Source organism: Entelurus aequoreus, linkage group LG16, assembly GCF_033978785.1.
Source record: "Entelurus aequoreus isolate RoL-2023_Sb linkage group LG16, RoL_Eaeq_v1.1, whole genome shotgun sequence".
In the NCBI taxonomy this organism is placed as follows: Eukaryota; Metazoa; Chordata; class Actinopteri; order Syngnathiformes; family Syngnathidae; genus Entelurus; species Entelurus aequoreus.
The window spans coordinates 22,072,093-22,094,562 of NC_084746.1; the positions used below are offsets into that span (position 1 = coordinate 22,072,093).

The 22,470-nt window shown below is 39.6% G+C and overlaps 2 protein-coding genes and 2 non-coding genes across 5 annotated transcripts in view; all 4 read left to right on the forward strand.

The window, feature by feature from the left end:
• Positions 1–22,470, forward strand: part of klhl36 (kelch-like family member 36) — a 215,850-nt gene that overhangs the window by 177,271 nt on the left and 16,109 nt on the right. Inside the window, exons 3-8 of one of the 2 annotated variants that reach the window (XM_062022366.1) lie at positions 6,418–6,612; positions 8,863–8,985; positions 14,134–14,355; positions 14,436–14,741; positions 22,002–22,223; positions 22,291–22,448. In XM_062022366.1, the coding sequence (XP_061878350.1) occupies positions 6,418–6,612; positions 8,863–8,985; positions 14,134–14,355; positions 14,436–14,741; positions 22,002–22,223; positions 22,291–22,448 (1,226 nt within the window). The remainder of the gene's footprint in view (positions 1–6,417; positions 6,613–8,862; positions 8,986–14,133; positions 14,356–14,435; positions 14,742–22,001; positions 22,224–22,290; positions 22,449–22,470) is intronic. The other variant, XM_062022368.1, reaches the window with a different exon arrangement.
• On the forward strand, positions 270–2,409 carry LOC133631298 (zinc finger BED domain-containing protein 5-like). The gene is made up of 2 exons (XM_062023475.1): positions 270–1,217; positions 1,295–2,409. The coding sequence occupies exons 1-2, from the start codon at positions 332–334 to the stop codon at positions 1,357–1,359; spliced, it is 951 nt and encodes a 316-aa protein (XP_061879459.1). The 5' UTR covers positions 270–331; the 3' UTR covers positions 1,360–2,409.
• LOC133631667 (U2 spliceosomal RNA) lies at positions 2,416–2,606 on the forward strand. Its single transcript, XR_009821573.1, has one exon. It is a non-coding gene; the product is annotated as a U2 spliceosomal RNA (small nuclear RNA).
• LOC133631579 (U1 spliceosomal RNA) lies at positions 3,249–3,412 on the forward strand. The gene has a single exon (XR_009821491.1). It is a non-coding gene; the product is annotated as a U1 spliceosomal RNA (small nuclear RNA).

Consider the following 22,470-nt stretch of genomic DNA (forward strand, 5'->3'; position numbering starts at 1 on the left):
TACCCCAAAAAATGTCAGAAAAAAGAAAGAAAACATAACTTTTTCACGACGAATGGGAGGAAGAGTTTTTTTTTTTACCACTATGAAAGGATCCTGCGTGTGTTTAATTTGCGGGGCAACTGTGGCAATAGCAAAGCGGCACAATGTGGAGAGACATTTCACTACGTGTCACACAAGCTACCATGCTAACTACCCACCGGGCAGTGCACTGCACGCAGAAAAAGCCCGCGAGTTAAAGGCAGCTTTGTGCAAACAGCAGTCTTTTTTCACTAGACCGGTTAAAAACTCCCAAAAAGCAACCGAAGCCTCGTTTAGAGCTGCGCAATTATTGATGAAGAAAAACAAGGCATTTACAGACGGGGAGGTTGTCAAAGAAGCAATGATGATAATTGCTAAAACTGTGCTTGAAGACGAGAAGTATGGAACCAATGTACTCTCCAGTCTCTCTGATGTTCAACTCGGGGCAACTACAATGGTAAGAAGAGTGTCTGCGATGTCTGGGAACTTGACCGACCAGCTGGACCGTGGTCTGGCGAGGTGCCGGTGGTTCAGCATCCAGTGTGACGAGTCGGTGGACCGCAGCAGTACGGCGCAGCTGATGGTCTTTATCCGGATGGTGTTTGATGATTTCTCCACAAAAGAAGAACTTCTGACACTACTGCCCCTGAAGACAAATACGAGGGGAGTTGACATTTATAACGCAGTGAAGGAGTTTTTGGTGGAAAAAAAGGTGCCGCTGGAAAAGCTGGGATCAGTGACTACGGATGGGGCTTCTGCTATCATCGGCCGACACACAGGATTCGTTACTCACTGTAAAGCAGACCCAGAGTTCACAAACTTTCTGCAGTACCACTGCATCATACACCAGCAGGCCTTATGTGAAAAAGTGATCTGCTTTGAGCACGCAATGACTCCCGTCGTAAAGATCATAAACAGCATCCGCTCCAGAGCTAAACAGCACAGAACATCCAAGGTACTTTTGGAGGAGCTGTCAGCTGAATATGGTGACCTGCTACTACACACAGAAATCCCATGGCTCAGCGGGGGACGAATTTTGCAACGTTTTTTGTCACTTTTGGGTGAAATCAAAGAGTTCATGCAGTCCAGAGGTGAGGACACCGTGCTGGTGGAGGACACTGAGTGGATTCTTGACCTTGCATTTTTAACGGACATTACTGGAAAACTGAACAGTTTGAACTGTGAGCTGCAAGGCAAAGGTAAAACTGTCGCCGATATGATAAGTGCTTTAAATGCATTTAAAGCTAAGATGAACCTGTTCTCTGTACATTTACAGAGAAAAAAAGTGCTGCACTTTCCCTCTGTGCAGATGGTGCTGAAAGACAATGCTTCTGCATCTAAGGCTTTTGACAAAGTTGCAGAAAAGTACTCTCAGGTCATAAACAGAGTTGAGCAAGAGTTTGAGAACAGGTTTTGTGACCTGGATCAGCTTGAGCCATGTGTGTCGTTCATTTGTAATCCTTTCATGAACGTGGACATATCATGCATTGCTGAGCAGTTAAGTGCGACATTCAGCCTGGATGCTGAACAGGTGGAGATGGAAATTGTAAAACTGCAAAATGACCTCCACCTCAAAGCCCACCAGGCTGCACCAAACTTTTGGTGCCTTGTTGACACAGAAAAGTACAGTGGTGTATGCGCAGCAGCTATGAAGGTTGCAAGCCTGTTTGGTTCAACTTATCTTTGTGAATCAGCCTTTTCTGACATGAACTTCATCAAGAACAAACACAGAACTTGCCTCACTGATGCACATCTGCAAGACTCACTCAGAATTGCAGTGTCAAGTTACACACCAGAGTACAACACACTAGTTAACAGCATGCAATGCCAGGCTTCCCACTAACTGACAAAGAAACAGATAACAGATTTGGTGTCCAGTTCAAAGTGTGGCATGATTTATTTAAAAATTAAAGAGTTGACCTTTGTGTTTTACATGAGTTATTATTTGTACAAACATGGTGCAAAGTAATTCATGATTTGTTAAAAAATGTCAGTGGCTAGCTAGTTAAAATGGGATATTGTGATTTCACAAGACTGTCTAAGAAGTGATCATTTGAAAATGTTCAATTTGAAAAATGTGCACTTAGAGAAAATATAAAAATAAAGTGTTGCATATTGATATTTATCTGTTTCTATATATATTTATTGTGAGAAATCATTAAGATGATCAGTGTTTCCACAAAGATAAATATCATTAATTATTAATAATAACATAGAGTTAAAGGTAAATTGAGCAAATTGGCTATTTCTGGCAATTTATTTAAGTGTGTATCAAACTGGTAGCCCTTCGCGTTAATCAGTACCCAAGAAGTAGCCCTTGGGTTCAAAAAGGTTGGTGACCCCTGCTTTAGGTTGTTGTGTCCGGAATGACATGCTCCCTTCTGACAACTTAGTGGCATCCCTTCTCGGCCTTTTGGCTAAGATCAAGTGTAGTATCTGTTCTTATCAGTTTAATATCTGATACGTCCCCTATCCGGGGACCATATATTAAATTGATTTTTGGAACAGGGAGATGGAATAGGGGCTTGTTCCGTCCACTCTACGCGTCGACCTGGTAATGCAGTACCTCCAGAAACGATGCACCCCCTCTCTTGTCAAAATCAATTAAAATATCACTATTAATATCTGAAATACAGTTGATAGTACAACAAGTCACTGAGTTCTACAGCATTAATGTGTGGACAGTGTTAGGCTGAGATAATATGGTTATAGTTGCAAAGCATTTCCAACTAAGTCAAATTAGACGGAAGGTGTTTGTGAACAGCATTTTTCAGATATTGCCCAATATTTTGTATTGGAATTAGTTGTTTTTTTCAAGCTAATTTAAATGTGATTTGTTATGTTTCATTATAAAGTTGTTCAAGTTTGATGTCAGTGAAAATCTTAAAAGGTGTAGTGTGTGCTACCCACCACTAGATGGTGACAGTATAACATGTGTTACTGTCACAAACCAAGAAACAGAAAGTGGCTGTAAAGGGAGGCAGGGACACCCAGACCCTTCCAGTACAGGCTAGGCGTAGTAGTGTAGATTGCATGATGGGAACAAATAGTTGTGTTCAAGTGTAATATAAATAGTGATAATATTGTAATGATCAAACAATGTTGTGTAGTAGACTCTTGTACATGTGCAGGCTTTTGAGTGTGTGTGTTTGCTAGTGTGCACGTGATGAGCCCATCACTTAACATGGTGTGTGTGTGAATGACTTGTGTGTGTGAGCCATGAACAACTCATACTTACCTGGCAGGGGAGTTACCATGATCAAAAAGGTGGTTCACCTAGGGTGAGGCTCTGCCATTGCACTCCGGCTGTGCTGACCCTTACGAATTCCCCGAATGTGGGAGTCTCGACTGCAAAATTTGTGGTAGTGGGGGACTGCGTTTGCGCTCTCCCCTGATCATCTGTTTAATGATAATACACACTAAATGTATCATGTCCTCGGAATAATTACATGTTCTGTTATCGAAATGAACACATGTCAATGTTGCCACCATCTAGTGTTGAGTAGCACATATTACAATGTTAAAGATTGTCACTGACTTTGAATTGCAAACAAAACAACAATTCAACTTGACTGATCATGCAGCGAGTGTACGGAAAGCTGGTATTGTACTGCCACCTACTGGTAACACCTTTGCACCTATGCTGCTATGCTTTTAACAACACAACCTGTGTTGTTTTATCAGTACAGGTACTGAGAAATTGCTATAAATAATTTCTAAGCATTTTACATGGGTAATTGTTATGAATTATATTACGTGTTAGTTACAAGTAATGCTTAAGTTTTATGTGTCCTTCATGTACGGTTTTAAAGGCCTACTGAAACCCACTACTACCAACCACGCAGTCTGATAGTTTATATATCAATGATGAAATCTTAACATTGCAACACATGCCAATACGGCCGGGTTAACTTATAAAGTGCAATTTTAAAATTCCCGCCACACTTCCGGTTGAAAAACTCCTTTGGATATGATTTATGCGCGTGACGTCACAAAAGCAACGGAAGTGGTTGGACCCCATCGGACCCGATAGAAAAGCCTCTTGTTTTCTTTGACAAAATTCCACAGTATTCTGGACATCTGTGTTGGTGAATCTTTTGCAATTTGTTTAATGAACAATGGAGACTGCAAAGAAGAACGTTGTAGGTGGGATCGATCGGTGTCTTAGCGGCTATGTACAATACTGTAATATCTGTGATATTTGCATTAGTGTACTGTGTCTTCAAGGGTTTGGGGAACGCGCATGCGCGAGTGAGTTGGCGGAGAACTTGAGTGTGTGTGAGCGTGACTTTTGGCTAACAGCAGCTCGTGTATGTGTGTGCGTTACTTTTTGAACTACAACCAGTTACCGCTTGTTAATAAAGCGATTGAGCAATTTGTTTAATGGATAATGGAGGTTGCAAATAAGAAAGTTGTAGGTGCGATCAGTGGAGCGGCGGACTACAGCAACACCAACACCAGGAGGTTGTGTTGTGTTTTGAGCAGGATAGCAGACGCACTACGGTGAGTCTAGCTTTGGCTTCCAAACATTTGATCGATTGCCCGTACGTGCGTGTCGATATGTGCATGTGACGTACGTAACTTTGGGAAATATATGTTTCCTGCCGACTCTGATGGCGGCCGGGGTGTCGTCAAAAGCGTACAACGCCCGCCGCCGCATCTAAGTTAGCTACGCAGCTAGGTTAGCTTCTGTTTTTTTAGCTTCGTCAAGCGGAATATTATTAATCGTGTATTTACATGTTCATGGTTTAATAGTATTATTGATCTTCTGTCTATCATCCAGTCAGGGTTTTTTTTTATTTAGTTTCTATCTGCATTTGAGACTGACGCTATCGCGTTGGCTACGCAGCTAGGTTAGCTTCTGTTTTTTTAGCTTCGCCAAGCGGAATATTATTAATCATGTATTTACATGTTCATGGTTTAATAGTATTATTGATCTTCTGTCTATCCATCCAGTCAGGGTTTTTTTTCATTTAGTTTCTATCTGCATTTGAGACTGCTATGCTATCGCGTTGGCTACGCAGCTAGGTTAGCTTCTGTTTTTTTAGCTTCGCCAAGCGGAATATTATTAATCGTGTATTTACATGTTCATGGTTTAATAGTATTATTGATCTTCTGTCTATCCATCCAGTCAGGGTTTTTTTTTTAATTTAGTTTCTATCTGCATTTGAGACCGACGCTATCGCGTTGGCTACGCAGCTAGGTTAGCTTCTGTTTTTTTAGCTTCGCCAAGCGGAATATTATTAATCGTGTATTTACATGTTCATGGTTTAATAGTATTATTGATCTTCTGTCTATCCATCCAGTCAGGTTTTTTTTAAATTTAGTTTCTATCTGCATTTGAGACTGCTGCTATCATGTTGGCTACGTAGCTAGGTTAGCTTCTATTTTTTTTAGCTTCGCAAAGCTGAATTATTAATCGTGTATTTACATGTTCAGTCACTGTGAATGTCCATTTCGCGTTCTCGACTCTCATTTTCAAGAGGATATAGTATCTGAGATGGTTTAAAATACAAATCTGTGATACCCAATAGAAAAAGGAGAGAGTGTGGAATCCAATGAGCCAGCTTGTACCTAAGTTACGGTCAGAGTGAAAAAAGATACGTCCATCATGCCTCTCAAGTCCTTCACTGTAACGTTCCTCATCTACGAATCTTTCATCCTCGCTCAAATTAATGGGGTAATCGTCACTTTCTCGGTCCGAATCTCTCTCGCTCCATTGTAAACAACGGGGAATTGTGAGCAGCACTACCGCTTGTGACGTCACGCTACTTCCGGTACAGGCAAGGCTTTTTTTTATCAGCGAGCAAAAGTTGCGAACTTTATCGTCGATTTTCTCTACTAAATCCTTTCAGCAAAAATATGGCAATATCGCGAAATGATCAAGTATGACACATAGAATGGATCTGCTATTCCCGTTTAAATGAAAAAAAATTCATTTCAGTAGGCCTTTAAGTGATGTAGTTACCACTCCACTTCACTTGGTGGCGGAAGCGTTTGTCTCAATGGCACAAGAAATAAGCCAGAAGTAGTTTGGTCATGAGGCGGGCTCGACAATTATATTGGTCAAATGTTGATCCTACAGCTACTTTACCTTTTGCTAAAATATTCTACCAACAACCAACATTTATGTATTTTATATTGAAGACTATGCATTGTTTGTTTGGTTGAATGAGACTGGGGCGATGCGAGTGTTTGAAAAATTTATTTCGCCGCTTACTATTGGACTGACGTGTCGAGCAAAATTTGTTTTCTACATAACAGGAGCATATCAATATTTTACGTGTATCTTTGAAATCTTCTTTTATTTCAGTAGTTGGATTCTAAAAGTACATGTAGCAAGTGTCATACTATGAAAATAATATTTTTTTTGTAACTACATGTCTGCTGTGTTTCCAGGTGTTCTTGTGTGCCAATCAAGCAGTGGAATTGTTGCAGGGGCTCAATGAGCAGCGACAACACAGCCACCTGTGTGATGTGGTGCTGGCGGCTGACAAGCAGCCTCTTCACGCTCACAGAGCCCTGCTGGCTGTCTGCAGCCCTTACTTTCATGCTATGTTCACTTTGGGCATGAGAGAGAAGCAACAACCACAGGTGTGCACTGTAGGATTCTTCTACTAAATCAAAAAAAAACATTTGTCCTCAGGTGAGGGCTGAGCAATATAGACTGAAAATAAAATCTTGAAGTTTTATTTACAATTTTGTAGATATTTTACTCGTTTTTTTATTTACCAAGGAAATACGAACACATGACCTAGATAATTCAAAACCGGTTTAGCTTTTATTGGATCACAACAGGAGTAGCTTTTGCTGCAGCTATCGATTATTTTAGTAAGTACGGCGAGCTTTTGAAGCTGTCTTAAAGTGATTCTGACGACATAGAATGATAGAAGTTGATCTCTGAACAGCGCAAGGTACGAAATTGTTGAAATAAACAAGTTTAAAGTGCTGCAAATCGCTAAAGAAACAACTGCCGTTAGTGAGTTGATACGAGAGGTACTGATGTCAGTGAGCTGCAATGTCAAAATCTAGACGAAAAACTCAAATCTCAAAACCTGCAGTGTCATCTGAATCAAATGATTCTCTGGACACAGGACACGAGGGAAAGCAAGATTTGATGTTGGATACAGGACAAGATTGGAAGCAGGACTTGATGCGACAAAAAATAGAAAATGCAAGATTAGATCACAAAGCAGACATGGAAAGAGTAATAAGAGAACTTAATGAAAATCTGAGAATGGCAAATACAGAATACAAAAAAGATCTGAGAAGTCTGCAGGATAATATAGAAAGTCTGCAAACAGACAATAATACATTTTCAGGAAATGCGTCAAGAAGTAAAGATTCTCCAAGAAGAAATTATTGCAGTAAACGAGACAACAACATGCTGAGGAATATCATGAGTGATATCATTTTAACAGGGCACCGAATTAAACCTAGATACTATGCGAAAGCTGTGAGTCATGGAGAACTAGATGAAATGGATGTTGCCTCAGCAGAACAGCAAGTAGTCAACTTTCTACAATCAAAAGAAATTGAAATCAATGTTAATACAATCGGAACATGCATCCCACTGAATGGAAGAAACTACACCACCACTACTGTCATTTTTGTGAAACTCGTTAACAGAAAATCTAAAATGGCACTGCCGAAACAGGTAAAGAAGCTGAATGGTACAAATGTGTAAATGAATGAGCACCTCACAAAACATATTGCTGGAATAGCCAAGAAAGCGCGCCACTTGAGAAAGCAGGAAAAAATTCAGGGAACTTGGAGCGCCAACTGTAAAATCTACATCCAGCTTAATTAAGATTAAAGTACCAATGATTGTCACACACACACTAGATGTGGTGAAATTTGTCCTCTGCATTTGACCCATCCCCTTGGGAAGCAGTGGGCAGCAGCGGCGCCGCGCCCGGGAATCATTTTGGTGATTTAACCCCCAACTCCAACCCTTGATGCTGAGTGCCAAGCAGGGAGGGAAACGGGTCCCATTTTTATAGTCTTTGGTATAACTCGGCTGGGATTTGAACTCCAACCTACCGATCTCAGGGCGGACTTGAACTCCAACCTACCGATCTCAGGGCGGACACTCTAACCATGGAGGTCCAAAAGCAAAAGTACTTGTTGTCTATGACATCAAGTGCCTAGGCAAACATTAAAATTGACACTGCTTCGACAACGACGATGATAATGGAGTCTAACGGAAAACAAACACCTAAATTCAACATCAAGACTACTATGTTTCAAGGGACCACTAAACAAAAAGACCTAGATTAATAATAATAATAAGATTTATATAGCGATTTTCTATTAGATACTCAAAGCGCTCACAGAGAAGTGAGAACGCATCATTCATTCACTCCACGTTCACACCTGGTGGTGGTAAGCTACATGTGTAGCCACAGCTGCCCTGGGGTAGACTGACTGAAGCATGGCTGCCAGTTTGGCCTACGGCCCTTCCGACCACCACCCATCATTCATTCATCAGTGTGAGCGGCACTGGGGGCAAGGGCAAAGTGTCTTATTAGAGGAGAAAGTTGAGCTCTGTAACCATACTTTTTGTTGACCACTTTACAGACATTATAGGACACTGTCTATTGACAAACTAACCAAGTTTAATTTTGTACATTCTGCTGCTGCATTAAATCCATTCACAACATTCCATCCAGGAACTCTGTTTTAAACTCAGCTGACTTTCAAATGACAGGCAGATTTTGAGTCGCTATAGTATCTGTCTATACAGTACCTGTGTTGGGAGAGGAACAAGCAATAGAAAATGGATGGATAGATGGATGTTTTTATTTTATTTACTCAACGGCATTTTCCCCATCTTGCATGTAGGTGCAGCTTTTTGGTTTGTCGTACGTTGGTCTGAAGACAGTCCTGGACTTCTTTTATACTGGAGAGCTTCCATTGGACGGCGGGAATATTGAATATGTGCTACAAGCTGCTCATCACTTACAGGTAATAGACTGCTGTCAGACAATCAATTTGTGATTAATTCTACTACAAATTAATTTTTTTAAATGTATTATATTGATTTCAGTGTTTATCATATATTAATTCATTTGTGACCGTAAAACGATGTATTTAAAAACATGGGCTACAACTACGTTATTTGGGGGACGGCGTGGCTCGGTTAAAAGAGCGGCCGTGCCAGCAACTTAAGGGTTCCTGGTTCGATCCTGAGCTTCTGCCATTCTAGTCTTGTCCGTTGTGTCCTTGACACTTCACCCTTGCTCCTGATAGGTCATGGTTCAGGCCTTTCATGGCAGCTCCCGCCATCAGTGTGTGTATGAATGGCTGAAAGTGGAAATAGTGTAACAACGCTTTGAGTAACTTGAAGGTAGAAACGTGCTATACAAGTATACCCCATTTACCAATAACATTGTAAAATTAAGAGTTTGAGGATAGAGAAACAGGCTTCCATATTTTGTCAGCACGCACACACAGTAAGCAGTCAGTATTCGTTTCTTCAGAGTTCGGTGAATGGTACTGGTAATGTAATGACTGAGACGCCATCTGAGTGTAGGTACCGTTACCGTACCAGGGAACGATGAACTCCTTGGTGTCTAAACCTTAAGAATACTTCAGTGACTGTTCCATTTTGGGAGGGAAATAATCCCCTTGGACTCAGTCAAAGGACTGGTACACTCTCCCCTCATCCCCAAGTCGTCTTGATGAGTGTGTTATGTGGACGAAATAGAGTGTACTTGTGACTTCATATTAAGGGGTTTGAATAATTTTACATTGTTTGTTCAGGGAACATTTCAAGTAAGAGGGGAGGAAATTATATGCATTTTGTCTTTTTCAGGCAGCAATAACTTGTAGGAATGCAAAGCACATGCAAAGCATTTCCTGTCGGTTCAGCAGTGCTTTTGTTGACAGCTGTGCACAGTGCTATTTTGTGTGCTACTTTATTATTTTTTTAGCCCTTCTTCATAATGTTTCTAGTTTTCTTGAATTATACAAAGCATCTATTTTCATTTGACCACTTCACTTTCAAGCGAGCTAAGCTTTGCTGTTCTAGTCCCAGTCATCACCACTCCAAAGATGGCAAAATATTTGACCCACATGAGTATGGCTTTGTGTATTAAATGCACATTTCCCATGGAAAAGTTGTTCCTTTTACAGGAACGTGCCAGCCAGCTATAGCAGAGTATCAACGTAACGTTAGATGCCACAGACATGCCTATTAGCATTGGTTGAACTTGGCCGATTATCCCGGTTAACCAATTATGACACAGTATGATATCATAATTGATTTAGTACGTTAGCTGATACCCTTCAGTCTACCGGCCACAACACTTTAGTTATGGTTAACTCCATCACCCGGAACATTAACCTAAGTACACCAGCTACGGTAATATGTATTTCTGGGGCCAGAACCTTGCCTTGCAGAGCTGACTCGCCAGAGGCCTACACAGTTACGACAGGCTAATCACAACACAAGCTACTCTCATAATACAAACAATGTTGTTGTTTTTTAGAATGTGCAGAGGGTGCATGTGTCTTCTACTGAAGTAGAAAAATACTAGGTGACAAATCAACAGCAGCATCTGGCAAGTAATTTCCAGATTCCACCGTATCAATTCCAAATGTGCTCACAATTATTTGGGACACACTATGCAAACGTGACATAATCTTATTAACATTACTTCTACGAGTACCGTTAGTAAAAAATTACTCCAAACAGCCTACTATTTATAGGTAGCAGATGTATTGTCTCCCAAAGTGGTGTTAGTTAATGAGGTTATTTAGACAATGATCTTACTGTCCATTTGTTTCAGTGAGACCTGGCTAGAACCAAATTATTATTATAACTATATGAGTTCACATGTAGCTCGTCCCCTTAAAAGGGGTGGAGGGGTTGCAGTAATCTCTGATGCGAACCTCAACCTGAGCCCTAACCTAAGTAATAAATATGATTTATGTGAGGTTCTTACTATGAGGTCTGTTCCTCAACTATGACTCCACCTGGCTATTACTTGTAGCATTCCTGGGCCTTATACAGACTTTATCAGCAATTTCTCCAAGTTTTTAGCTGACTTAGTGACTCATGCAGATAATGTAGTCATCATTAGCAATTTTGATATTCACATGCATATCCCATTTGATTCTCCGAGAGTGGCGCTCCAGACTATAATCAACAGTTGTGGTCTTACTGAAATGATACATGAACCCACACATCGTAAGACGAGTACCCCCTGGTCCATGGAAGAAACCAGAGCTCTTAAACAACCATGTAGAACGTTGGAATGCAAATGGCGTGCGACTAAACTAGAGGTATTTTGTCTGGCAACCTACACTCTTGCCTTTTGCTAAAACTAATTACTACTCCAATCTCATCCGTGTCAGTAAAAATGACCCTAAGTATTTGTTTACACATTAGCATCGCTAACCCAACAAGGGCCTTCTCCTAGTAGGTTCACCCACTCGACTATTGACAATGCAATTATTTTCTTTACAAGAATATTGAGCTCATTATAAAGGAGATTAAAGACGCGACCTGCCAACTCCAACTGGGTCCTATAAACGTAATTGCAAATGTCTGCATTAAGACAAATGCTTTTCAAAATAATCTCTCATTTTGAGGAGGTAACGTTAGAAGAACTTTAACAACTCATTAATGGGACAAAACAGACTACTCGACCCACTTCCTGGGAAACTCATTAAGTTTGTAGTATTAGGACCATCAGTGCTAATTATCCTTAACTTATCCCTCTCTTCCGGTACTGTTCCCCACTATTTCAAAACAGCGGTTATTCTACTTCGCACTAATTATAACCTCAATGTTGATTCGATGTCCATTAATCGGGCAGCCCTAAACCAGTCCAATGATTGGTGTGTTATTTTAAACTTGTCTGTGAGACACTTGAGGATGTGCCGTTGATTATAGCTGATGTGTGCTGAAGTACGCGATATGTGCGCTCGAGTATGTGCAGGTGTGCTGCAGTACACACGCTCACAATTTCATGTGCAGGATGGTGTGAACCGGCAGCCACGCAAGTTGCCGCATTAACATGCATTATCCTAATATAACAATAGTCTTAAAAGCATCTGCCAAATTTATGTCATGTATATTGTATGTCGTCTATATCACGCAACACCAATACAGATTATTACTGGTGTTTGTAGGAAAAATAATATATGAGGAAGACTTCAAAGAACTAATTGCATATTAAATCGCAAATCACAATATTAGAGAAATAAATGGCAATCAAAGGTATTTTCCAAAATTGTTCGGCGTGGGTTCCCTCCGGGTACTCCGGCTTCCTCCCACCTCCAAAGACATGCACTTGGGGATAGGTTGATTGGCAACACTAAATTGGCCCTAGTGCAGACCTGGGCATTGTACGGCCCGCGGGCCGCATCCGGCCCTTTGCGCATCCCTGTCCGGCCCGCGTGAGGCCAATCATAAATTACAAAATAAATTTCAAAAAGTATCTATGTCGAGTGTGCAATACAACGGTGCTGCTTTTGTTTTGAAAAGCGTTATTTGTATTACTTCCGTGTGGACGTATGCGCGTGTGCGATTGTGAGTGAATTGAACGGCGCAATTACAAATTACAAAATAAAGTTTAAAAAACGTCTATGTCGTGCGCGCAATACAACTGTGCTGCTTTTATTTTGAAATGTGTTATTTATGCCGTATGTCCGGGGGGAACGTGTAAGTGAAGGTGCATGGAGACAAGTGATGAGACGCTAAAAAAAAGAAAAGTTGATGAGGAATGGCGTGTTTCCAACAAGACCAGGACTGCCAAGTATTTCTTTACATAAATTAATGGTAAAGCCGTGTGCTTAATGTGTGGTACACAGGTTGCTGTGTTTAAATATCATTTTAATCGCCACTACACGAAGAAACACGAGGGAAAATACCGGGATGTGTCTGATGAAGCGCGCGCAAGGGAGGCTGATGCGTTGATGGTAAAACTGCAAACCCAACAAGGACTTTGTGCCATATTTCACACCCCCAGAGATGCAGCCGTCAGGACAAGTTTCGTCATTTCTCACAAAAGCGCCAGAAAAAGTAAGGCGTTTTCTGACGGAGAGTTTATTAAGGAGTGCTTATTGGACTTTGTTGCGCTGATAATGCCCGGAGACATTGACTGTTTTTCGCTAACTTTGGATGAGAGCTCGGATGCAGTCAATTAAAGAGACAACCACAGGTAATGACTTGTTCACAGAGGTAAATGCGTGTTGGGACAAGCTGGCAGGTGTGACAATCCAATCCACTTTATTTACATAGCACATTTAAACAACAAAATGTTTCCAAAGTGCTGCACAACAATATTACAAACAATATTCAAATATTATCCTTAGCTCCACCAATGACTGAATAAAAAGAAAAAAAAAATTACATATAAAACCAATATAAAAAACAATATAAAATAAATATGATTAAAAACTATTTTTAACAACAGATGGTTGTCCAAATCTGATGGGGAAAAATGTTGGATAATGCAGGATAAAGTGACCATCAAAAGCAATCTGCTTTTGTATAAAGTTAAGTTAGGTTAAATTAAATTATTATTATTATTATTAATTATTATTATTATTATCATCATTATTATTTATCTTACGGTATATCAAAAATAATATTGAGCAAAATTTAATTGAAATATTGTCGTGTGGCCCTCCAGCAGTGCTCGGGTTGCTTATGCGGCCCCCGGTGAAAATTAATTGCCCACCCCTGCCCTAGTGTGTGAATGTGAGTGTGAATGTTGTCTGTCTATCTGTGTTGGCCCTGCGATGAGGTGGCGACTTGTCCAGGGTGCACCCCGCCTTCCGCCAAAATGCAGCTGAGATAGACTCCAGTGCCCCCGCGACCCCGAAAGGGACAAGCGGTAGAAAATGGATGGATGTTCAGCAGAAATTATCACCCAGTCCCCTTGTTTTCGGGACAAATCACAAATTAAAGTACAATCAAAGTCTAGTTTTGATTTTAGTTATGCCAGCAACCTCTTACTTCAAGTCAGGCAATCTGAGGGGCGTCGACTTAAACAGGTTCCCTGTACACTACTACTGTACACCTGTACTGTTTCACACTTTTATATAAGGGATGTTTAGTCCTTTGATTGAAGCAATAATAATAATTATATTATGGTTCAGGTATGGAAAGTGGTAGATCTCTGCTGCCAGTATCTGCAGCAGGAGGTGAGCGAGGAGAACTACTTGTACCTGCAGGAGTTGGCTCAGCTCTACAGTCTACAGCGACTTGACGCCTCCATCGATGACTTCCTCCTCAAACATTTTGCTACCCTCTCCTTCACCACAAACTTTCTTCGTGACATTCCTTTGCACAAGCTAACTGCTTACCTCTCCAGTAACCAAGTACTGTTGTTTCTTTTTGCAATGTTCACTGTCATGTGGATAAGGAGACAATCCAAGTAACCTCCTTTTATGACCGGCAGGTTTGTCACCACGATGAGCAGGAGCTGTTTCAGACTATTCTACGTTGGCTCGCTCAAACTCTTGAGCGGAAAATCCATGCCAAACAGCTCCTGTCCCACATTCGCTTTCCGCTGATGCCGGTGGAGTACCTGGTCGACCAGGTGCTGCCGACACTGCAAACACTTTTTCCAGCGGAGGCCAGTTGCAAGGCCATGGTGGAGGAAGCCTTGGAGTACTATCGAAGTACAAGCGAGCAGCCGATTCGGCAAACAGGACGCACTATGCTGAGGGGAGGAGTGGAATGCTTGTTGCTGATTGGTGGAGAGGTACACTGAATGCCCGTCATCTTTGTTCCTTCCAGCTCCACAGGCTAAATGCACTGAGAGATGAAGTTCGCAGTCCAGGTGTGCACTTCAAGCAGTGCTTTTCAATCATGCCTCCTAATTTAAATTACTATTGGCAACCTGATCATGTTTATCTATTGTATGAGCTGCATCCTGCTTATCTGCTTACCTGCTTACCTGATTATTAAAATAGTTTGTAGGATTGTTAAAACATAAAGAAGTGCAATTGATTGACTAGGATATGCATATAAGAGGCAGCCTGTTGATTAGTTTGAGCACTGCTGCCACCTCGCGGTAGACTTGAGTATTGTTCAAGCATGAATAAACAAACTTGCTACTTCTGAAAGTACCCACCTCCCCCTGACATCGTACCACGTTTTCCATTAAAGTTAGATTTTTTTTTAAAGTCAAAATTACTTAATAAACTTCAGCACTAACAAAAATATATATGTTTTTAAAAAAATTTATTTTGACCCTCTCAAAGGTCTTTCGAAAAGATAACATCACAGGTTTAAATTAGTAAAATAATTCCATCCATCTTTTACCGCTTGTCCCGTTGGTAATATATATATATATATATGCATATATATATATATATATATATATATATATATATATATATATATATATATATATATATATATATATATATATATATATATATATATATATACACATATATATATATATATATATATATATATATATATATATATATATATATATATATATATATATATATATATATATATATATATATATATATATATATATTTATTTATTAAGTAATTTTGACTTTTAAAAAAATCTAACTTTAATGGAAAACGTGGTGCGATGACAGGGGGAGGTGGGTACTTTCAGAAGTAGCAAGTTTGTTTATTCATGCTTGAACAATACTCAAGTCTTATATATATATATATATATATATATATATATATATATATATATATATATATATATATATATATATATATATATATATATATATATATATATATATATATATATATATATATATATATATATATATATTAGTGCTGAAGTTTATTAAGTAATTTTGACTTTAAAAAAAATCTAACTTTAATGGAAAATGTGGTGCGATGTCAGTGGGAGGTGGGTACTTTCAGAAGTAGCAAGTTTGTTTATTCATGCTTGAACAATACTCAAGTCTTATATATATATATATATATATATATATATATATATATATATATATATATATATATATATATATATATATATATATATATATATATATATATATATATATATATATATATATATATAGACTTGAGTATACATATATATATATATATATATATATATATATATATATATATATATATATATATATATATATATACTGTATATATATATATATTAGGGGTGTAGGAAAAAATCGATTCGAATTCGAATCGTGATTCTCACGTTGTACGATTCAGAATCGATTCTCATTTTTTAAAAATCGATTTTTTTATTCCCAAATTTTTTTAATTTTTTTTTTATTTATTTATTTTTTTTAATTAATCAATCCAACAAAACAATACACAGCAATACCATAGCAATGCAATCCAATTCCAAAACCAAACCCGACCCAGCAACACTCAGAACTGCAATAAACAGAGCAATTGAGAGGAGACACAAACACGACACAGAACAAACCAAAAGTAGTGTAACAAAAATGAATATTATCAACAACAGTATCAATATTAGTTACAATATCAACATAGCATTGATTAAAAATCCCTCATTGACATTATCATTAGACATTTGTAAAAATAAATAAAAAAGAACAATAGTGTCACAGTGGCTTACACTTGCATCGCATCTCATAAGCTTGACAACACACTGTGTCCAATATTTTCACAAAGATAAAATAAGTCATATTTTTGGTTCATTTAATAGTTAAAACAAATTTACATTATTGCAATCAGTTGATAAAACATTGTCCTGTACAATTATAAAAGCTTTTTACGAAAATCTACTACTCTGCTTGCATGTCAGCAGAAAGGGGTAGAACCTGCTGAAATCCTATGCATTGAATGAATAGAGCATCGTTTTGAATCGGGAAAAAAAAATCGATTTTGAATCGAATCGTGACCCCAAGAATCGATATTGAATCGAATTGTGGGACACCCAAAGATTCACAGCCATAATATACATATATACTGTATATCTCATCGGGTCCCTTATAAAAGCGCTATGTATATATATAAATATATGTATGTATTCAGTCTACATTTTCTTCATATCTTATTTCAATACCCCCACATTATCTGGCGTACGCATTAGATTATTCCATTTTGCATTAAATTCTTCTTATTGATTTCTTCCTATTTCTTCATCTATTTTTAAACATTTCTCTCACTCCTCACCTCTATCGTCTTTTTGGAATCTTTCACCTGCCAGTGTCCAATTTATATTTCACTTATTTTTATTTGAACCTTTTTTTAACAACACATAAATCCAACAACAAATCAGTCTTAACAAGGTCAATCAACCATATAATGTCATACGTCTCTCTTTATCTCTTATCACTCTCTCTCTAATTGGTAACTTAGTATGTCCTTATGATCACTCTGATAATTTTCTTTGTCTTTTGGTGTGGTCTTTGGAGATTTGGATGTCTCCTGACCTAGTCATGCTGAGTAACCTTGATTGTTGTTTTTTCATTTTTTCAGGACAGTCATGTGAAATGTCCTTTTTTCCCACAACACCAACATGCAGCAGGGTGTAACTGCTGTTGTTGTCGTTGTTGTCCTCTACCACATCCTCTGTTTTGGTTGTAATAGATCGTAATAGACCATTTCAGGTCTGTGTTTTATGGGTCCCTTTTTGCTCTTACTGTTGGTTGTTCCGATACACTTTCATTGTATAGCGGTGGATTTTGTAATATGTTTAAAGGCCTACTGAAACCCACTACTACCGACCACGCAGTCTGATAGTTTATATATCAATGATGAAATCTTAACATTGCAACACATGCCAATACGGCCGGGTTAACTTATAAAGTGCAATTTTAAATGTCCCGGGGAACTTCCGGTTCGAAACGCCTCTGAGGATGACGTATGCGCGTGACGTAGCCAGTAGAACACAGGTATGGCTTCCACATTGAAGCCAATACGAAATAGCTGTTCTCATCTCATTCTGGATGTATTCTGGACATCTGTGTTGGTGAATCTGTTGCAATTATGTTCATTGCATTATGGAGAAAGAAGCTGAGCAAGCAAAGAAGAAAGTTCTCGGGGCAAAGCGGACGTATTTTGCGAAGGAAGTCAGCAGCAACACAACATAGCCGGTGTTTCATTGTTTACATTCCCGAAAGATGCATTCAAGATCGAAAAACTCGGATAACAGAGACTCTAACCAGGAGGACTTTTGACTTCGATACACAGACGCCTGTAGAGAACTGGGACAACACAGACTCTTACCAGGATTACTTTGATTTGGATGACAAAGACGCAGACGTGCTACCGTGAGTATGCAGCTTTGGCTTCCAAACATTTGATCGCTTGCACGTACGTGCGCGTCACGTACGTAGCTTTGTTTAAATATATAAGCTTTATGAACCTTGGGTTAGGTGAACGGTCTTTTGGGCTGAGTGATTGTGTGTGTTGATCAGGTGTTTGAATTGTATTGGCGTGTTCTATGGAGTTAGGAGCTAGCAGAGGAGCTAGGAGCTAGCATAAACACTTAGGTGTTTTTATGCAGGATTAATTTGTGGCATATTAAATATAAGCCTGGTTGTGTTGTGGCTAATAGAGTATATATATGTCTTGTGTTTATTTACTGTTTTAGTCATTCCCAGCTGAATATCAGGTACCGTGAGTAGCAGCTGCGCTTCCAAACATTTGATCGCTTGCCAGTACGTGCGCGTCACGTACGTTACTTTGTTTAACACGCGAAGTCCCAGAGAAGGGTCAATTGACACTTTTACCTAGACAACACACAAGAGGGTCATTTCACCCCTAGTCCCCCCTGTGGACACTCCTTTTGTTATGAAAATGTGGCTGTTAGTGGCACACGGCAGGGGGCCACTTGAGCCTGTGTGGGGGAGGGGACCTTACAGCTCAAGCTTTAGTTCTGAGGTAGGTTGTGTGTGTTTTTGCAAGGATCAACAGAATGAAGGGATCAACACTCTGACATTTATTGTTAAAAAAAATACAAAACAAAACATATTTACAAAGAATGAAAAAGCAACTGTTTTCCCAGTTTTGGTGTGGAGGGTTGTTGCGGAAGCAATTGTTATTTTTGTGTGCCAAAAATAGTTTAAAAAAAAAAATTTACAAAGAAAAAAGCATATTTACAAAGAATGAAAAACCATGTCCATGTAAACGTGACTGACATACATTTGAGCAGTCACTCACAATCCTGGCACTGCCATTGCTCCTTTCGGCATTTCCCACATGTATAATTTTTCTGTCTACCTAGACAAACTGCCCCTAACAGCCTCATTACCATAACAAAATGAGTGATTAGTGTATTCGGGAAAAGCGTCGGGCCAAATGACCCCTCTCTGGGTCTTCTACGTAGACAGAAAAATGCTGGGACTTCTAGTGTTAAATATATAAGCTTTATGAACCTTGGGTTAGGTGAACGGTCTTTTGGGCTGAGTGATTGTGTGTGTTGTGCAGGTGTTTGAATTGGATTGGCGGCTTATATGGAGCTAGGAGCTAGCATAGGAGCTAGGAGCTAGCATAACAAACACTTAGGTGTTTTTATGCAGGATTAATTTGTTGCATTTTAAATATAAGCCTGGTTGTGTTGTGGCTAATAGAGTATATATATGTCTTGTGTTTATTTACTGTTGTAGTCATTCGCAGCTGAATATCAGGTCACCCCCGGCTCTCACAGCATCTTCCCTATCTGAATCGCATCAACTCCCCACTGGTCCTTCACTTGCACTTTACTCATCCACAAATCTTTCATCCTCGCTCAAATTAATGGGGAAATTGTCGCTTTCTCGGTCCGAATCTCTCTCACTTCATGCGGCCATCATTGTAAACAATAGGGAACTTTGCGTATATGTTCAATTGACTACGTCACGCTACTTCCGGTAGGGGCAATCCTTTTTTTATCAGATACCAAAAGTTGCGATCTTTATCGTCGTTGTTCTATACTAAATCATTTCAGCAAAAATATGGCAATATCGCGAAATGATCAAGTATGACACATATAATAGCTCTGCTATCCCCGTTTAAAAAAAAAAAAGTCATTTCAGTAGGCCTTTAACGCTGATCTACGTTTTGTTGTTGTTGGAGCGCTGGGTGTGGCGGCTTCTGTCTGTACTTCTTCCTCACTATTGTCCCTTACAATTTGCCTATTTCTTCTCCTAACTGGGCCTGTCTCATCATCTTCTGCTCTATGAAACATAAGCTTTTCGTCTCTCTAAGCCCTTTCTTTTTCCTCTTCTTTTCCTTTTCTTTCCCTTTCTTCCTGTTCTTCCTTTCTTTGAGCCATCCTCATCCAGCACTCCATGTGTTCCCACCCCATTCTGGTCAGTTTCTTTTTGTTATTTCCGCATTTTTGTATTATTGATTCCCGCAGTTTTAAATATCACCTACTTTGAGGCGTCCGGGTAATTAATGTTTTGAGATCCAGTCATCGAGAAATTTCAGTAAGTCTGGATTTGTTTTTTATACTGCTTTCCAGTCTTTACATTTTAACTCGCCTTTTGGACTAACCTTTGGTTTACTTGTCCCTTTTCCCATTTTGAGAATTTGGAGTAATCCGTCGTCCCCTACAGAGCCGAACTTTTAAGGATGACTTTTTTCTTTGTTGTAATATAGTGGTTTAATTTATTATTGTGGTACACGTCGCTTCTGCTGGAGGTTTTTCCCCCAGTGGAGATGTCTTGCCTAGAGATTCCACAATAACCCACTATTACTTCTCACAACTTTAGTATGGAATGATCGCCTAATGGCGATCACTCCCACACACTCTCACTTTCACACTCGTTTTACGGATTTTTCAGTTTTTCTGGACTCCGCCGTCCTTCATTTGGCTTATTTTCAATGTTGAATTTTACGGAAGTTTCAGTTTATGTGGACTCCGCCGTCCTTCCGTGGCCTCTTCTGTTTTAGAATTTTTGGTTTTTACGTGGACTCCGCTGTCCTTAATTTGGCTTATTTTCAATGTTGAATTTTACGGAATTTTCAGTTTTTGTGCACTCTGCCGTCCTTCTGATTCTTAGGCCTTTTACCTGTTAGAGCCTAGGATTTACAGGGTTTGTCTATGCGTCGTAACCCTTAGTCACATGCTTTTTCTATGCGTCGTAACCCTTAGTCACACGCTTTTTTTTTCTATGTGTCGTAACCCTCAGTCATACGCTATTTTTCCTTTGTAATTCAAAACGTACTCACTGAAATCTGCGTTCCTCCCACTTGTCCTCTGCATTTCCGTCAATCCTCAGATCCCAGTCAGGGTGAAGAAAAGCAGCTCCTCAATGGGGGATGGTTTGCCATGGTTTTCTGGTTTTACACACCCGGCTGGAATCGTCAGATGTGTTGGAACCCGACTCAAAGGTCAAGAAGATGTCAGGTTCAAACACTGATGACATCTATGAAACAGATGAGAAGCAAGGAATCATGCAGAAACAGAGTTAAATTTGGCTCAATTGAGGAGACACGGTTTTTGGGCTGTACTCTAGTTACAGATCCAAACTACGTTCTAAAAGTCCAGCCCACGTGCTTCCTCTATTTATTTGGGAGGTCCCTGGTTACATCACTGAAGCTGTCGCTGAGGGAAGGGGGTGATCTCGACAGCTCCAGTTAGACACAATATATGATTATACAAAAATGCAAATGTGCCTTGTCTCTGCTTTGTCTGCGTCACGGCACTCGATGTTCGGCCTTGGCAGTCAGCAGGCCGATTCTGGAAACAAACACTGATACGAGACTGGCTTGCAATCTTTTGGATTGCCAGCTTTGCACAGACTAAAAGAAAAATACACTTTCAGCACAATTGATAATAACTATAGCAACGGCCCTTAAGCATAAGAGTTCTGTGATAAGATAATATATACACAATTATTCTAACAATTGTAAGACAAGTTGTGATCAAAGAAAGATCCTGACAATACAAAGACCTAAATTACAATATTCACAAGCATGCAGAGAAATATTTATTTTGGCTATGTCTTTTCTAGCTAGTCTCTAAAGCCCAGGATTTAAGAGGTTAATAACCACCTGATCTGAAAGAACAAACCTGATCGTAACAAACTGTCTTTGTTGTATTTGTCAGGTGTCAGAGCGAGGAGAGGAGCTCAGTGCTAACGTTTGCCGGCTGAATGGTGATTGTTGGGAGACAGAAACTGAACTTCCTACTCAGCAAAGCCACCACTGCCTGGCTGTGCTCGGAGGCTTTGTCTTTGTTGCAGGTGGAAGTTTGTCCACCTCCAACGTTGGAGATGCTGCGTGTAACTTGCTGTACAGATACGATCCTCGCCACAACAAATGGACCAAGGTACCAAACCAAAAACAAAGCACTTTATCCTTTGGCATTCAGCTGAACTCATTGTTTATGTCTGCAGGGAGCTTCGATGAATGAACCCCGGGTAAACTTTTACCTGGCGGCAGTGGGAGAATGCTTGATCGCTGTGGGTGGAAGAAATGCCTTTGGAGCGTTGTCTTCTGTGGAGCGATACTGTCCTGCTGAAGACCGCTGGTCCTATGTAGCAGGACTGCCAAGGTATTAAACTACTCAAGTCACA

What these genes read in the sequence shown, in the direction of transcription:
- LOC133631298 (XM_062023475.1), top strand. Translation starts at nt 332, where the DNA reads ATGAAGAAAAACAAGGCATTTACAGACGGGGAGGTTGTCAAAGAAGCA. An exon ending in CTGTGAGCTGCAAGGCAAAG is followed by an intron (nt 1,218 to 1,294) that starts GTAAAACTGTCG and finishes GTACATTTACAG; the next exon opens with AGAAAAAAAGTGCTGCACTT.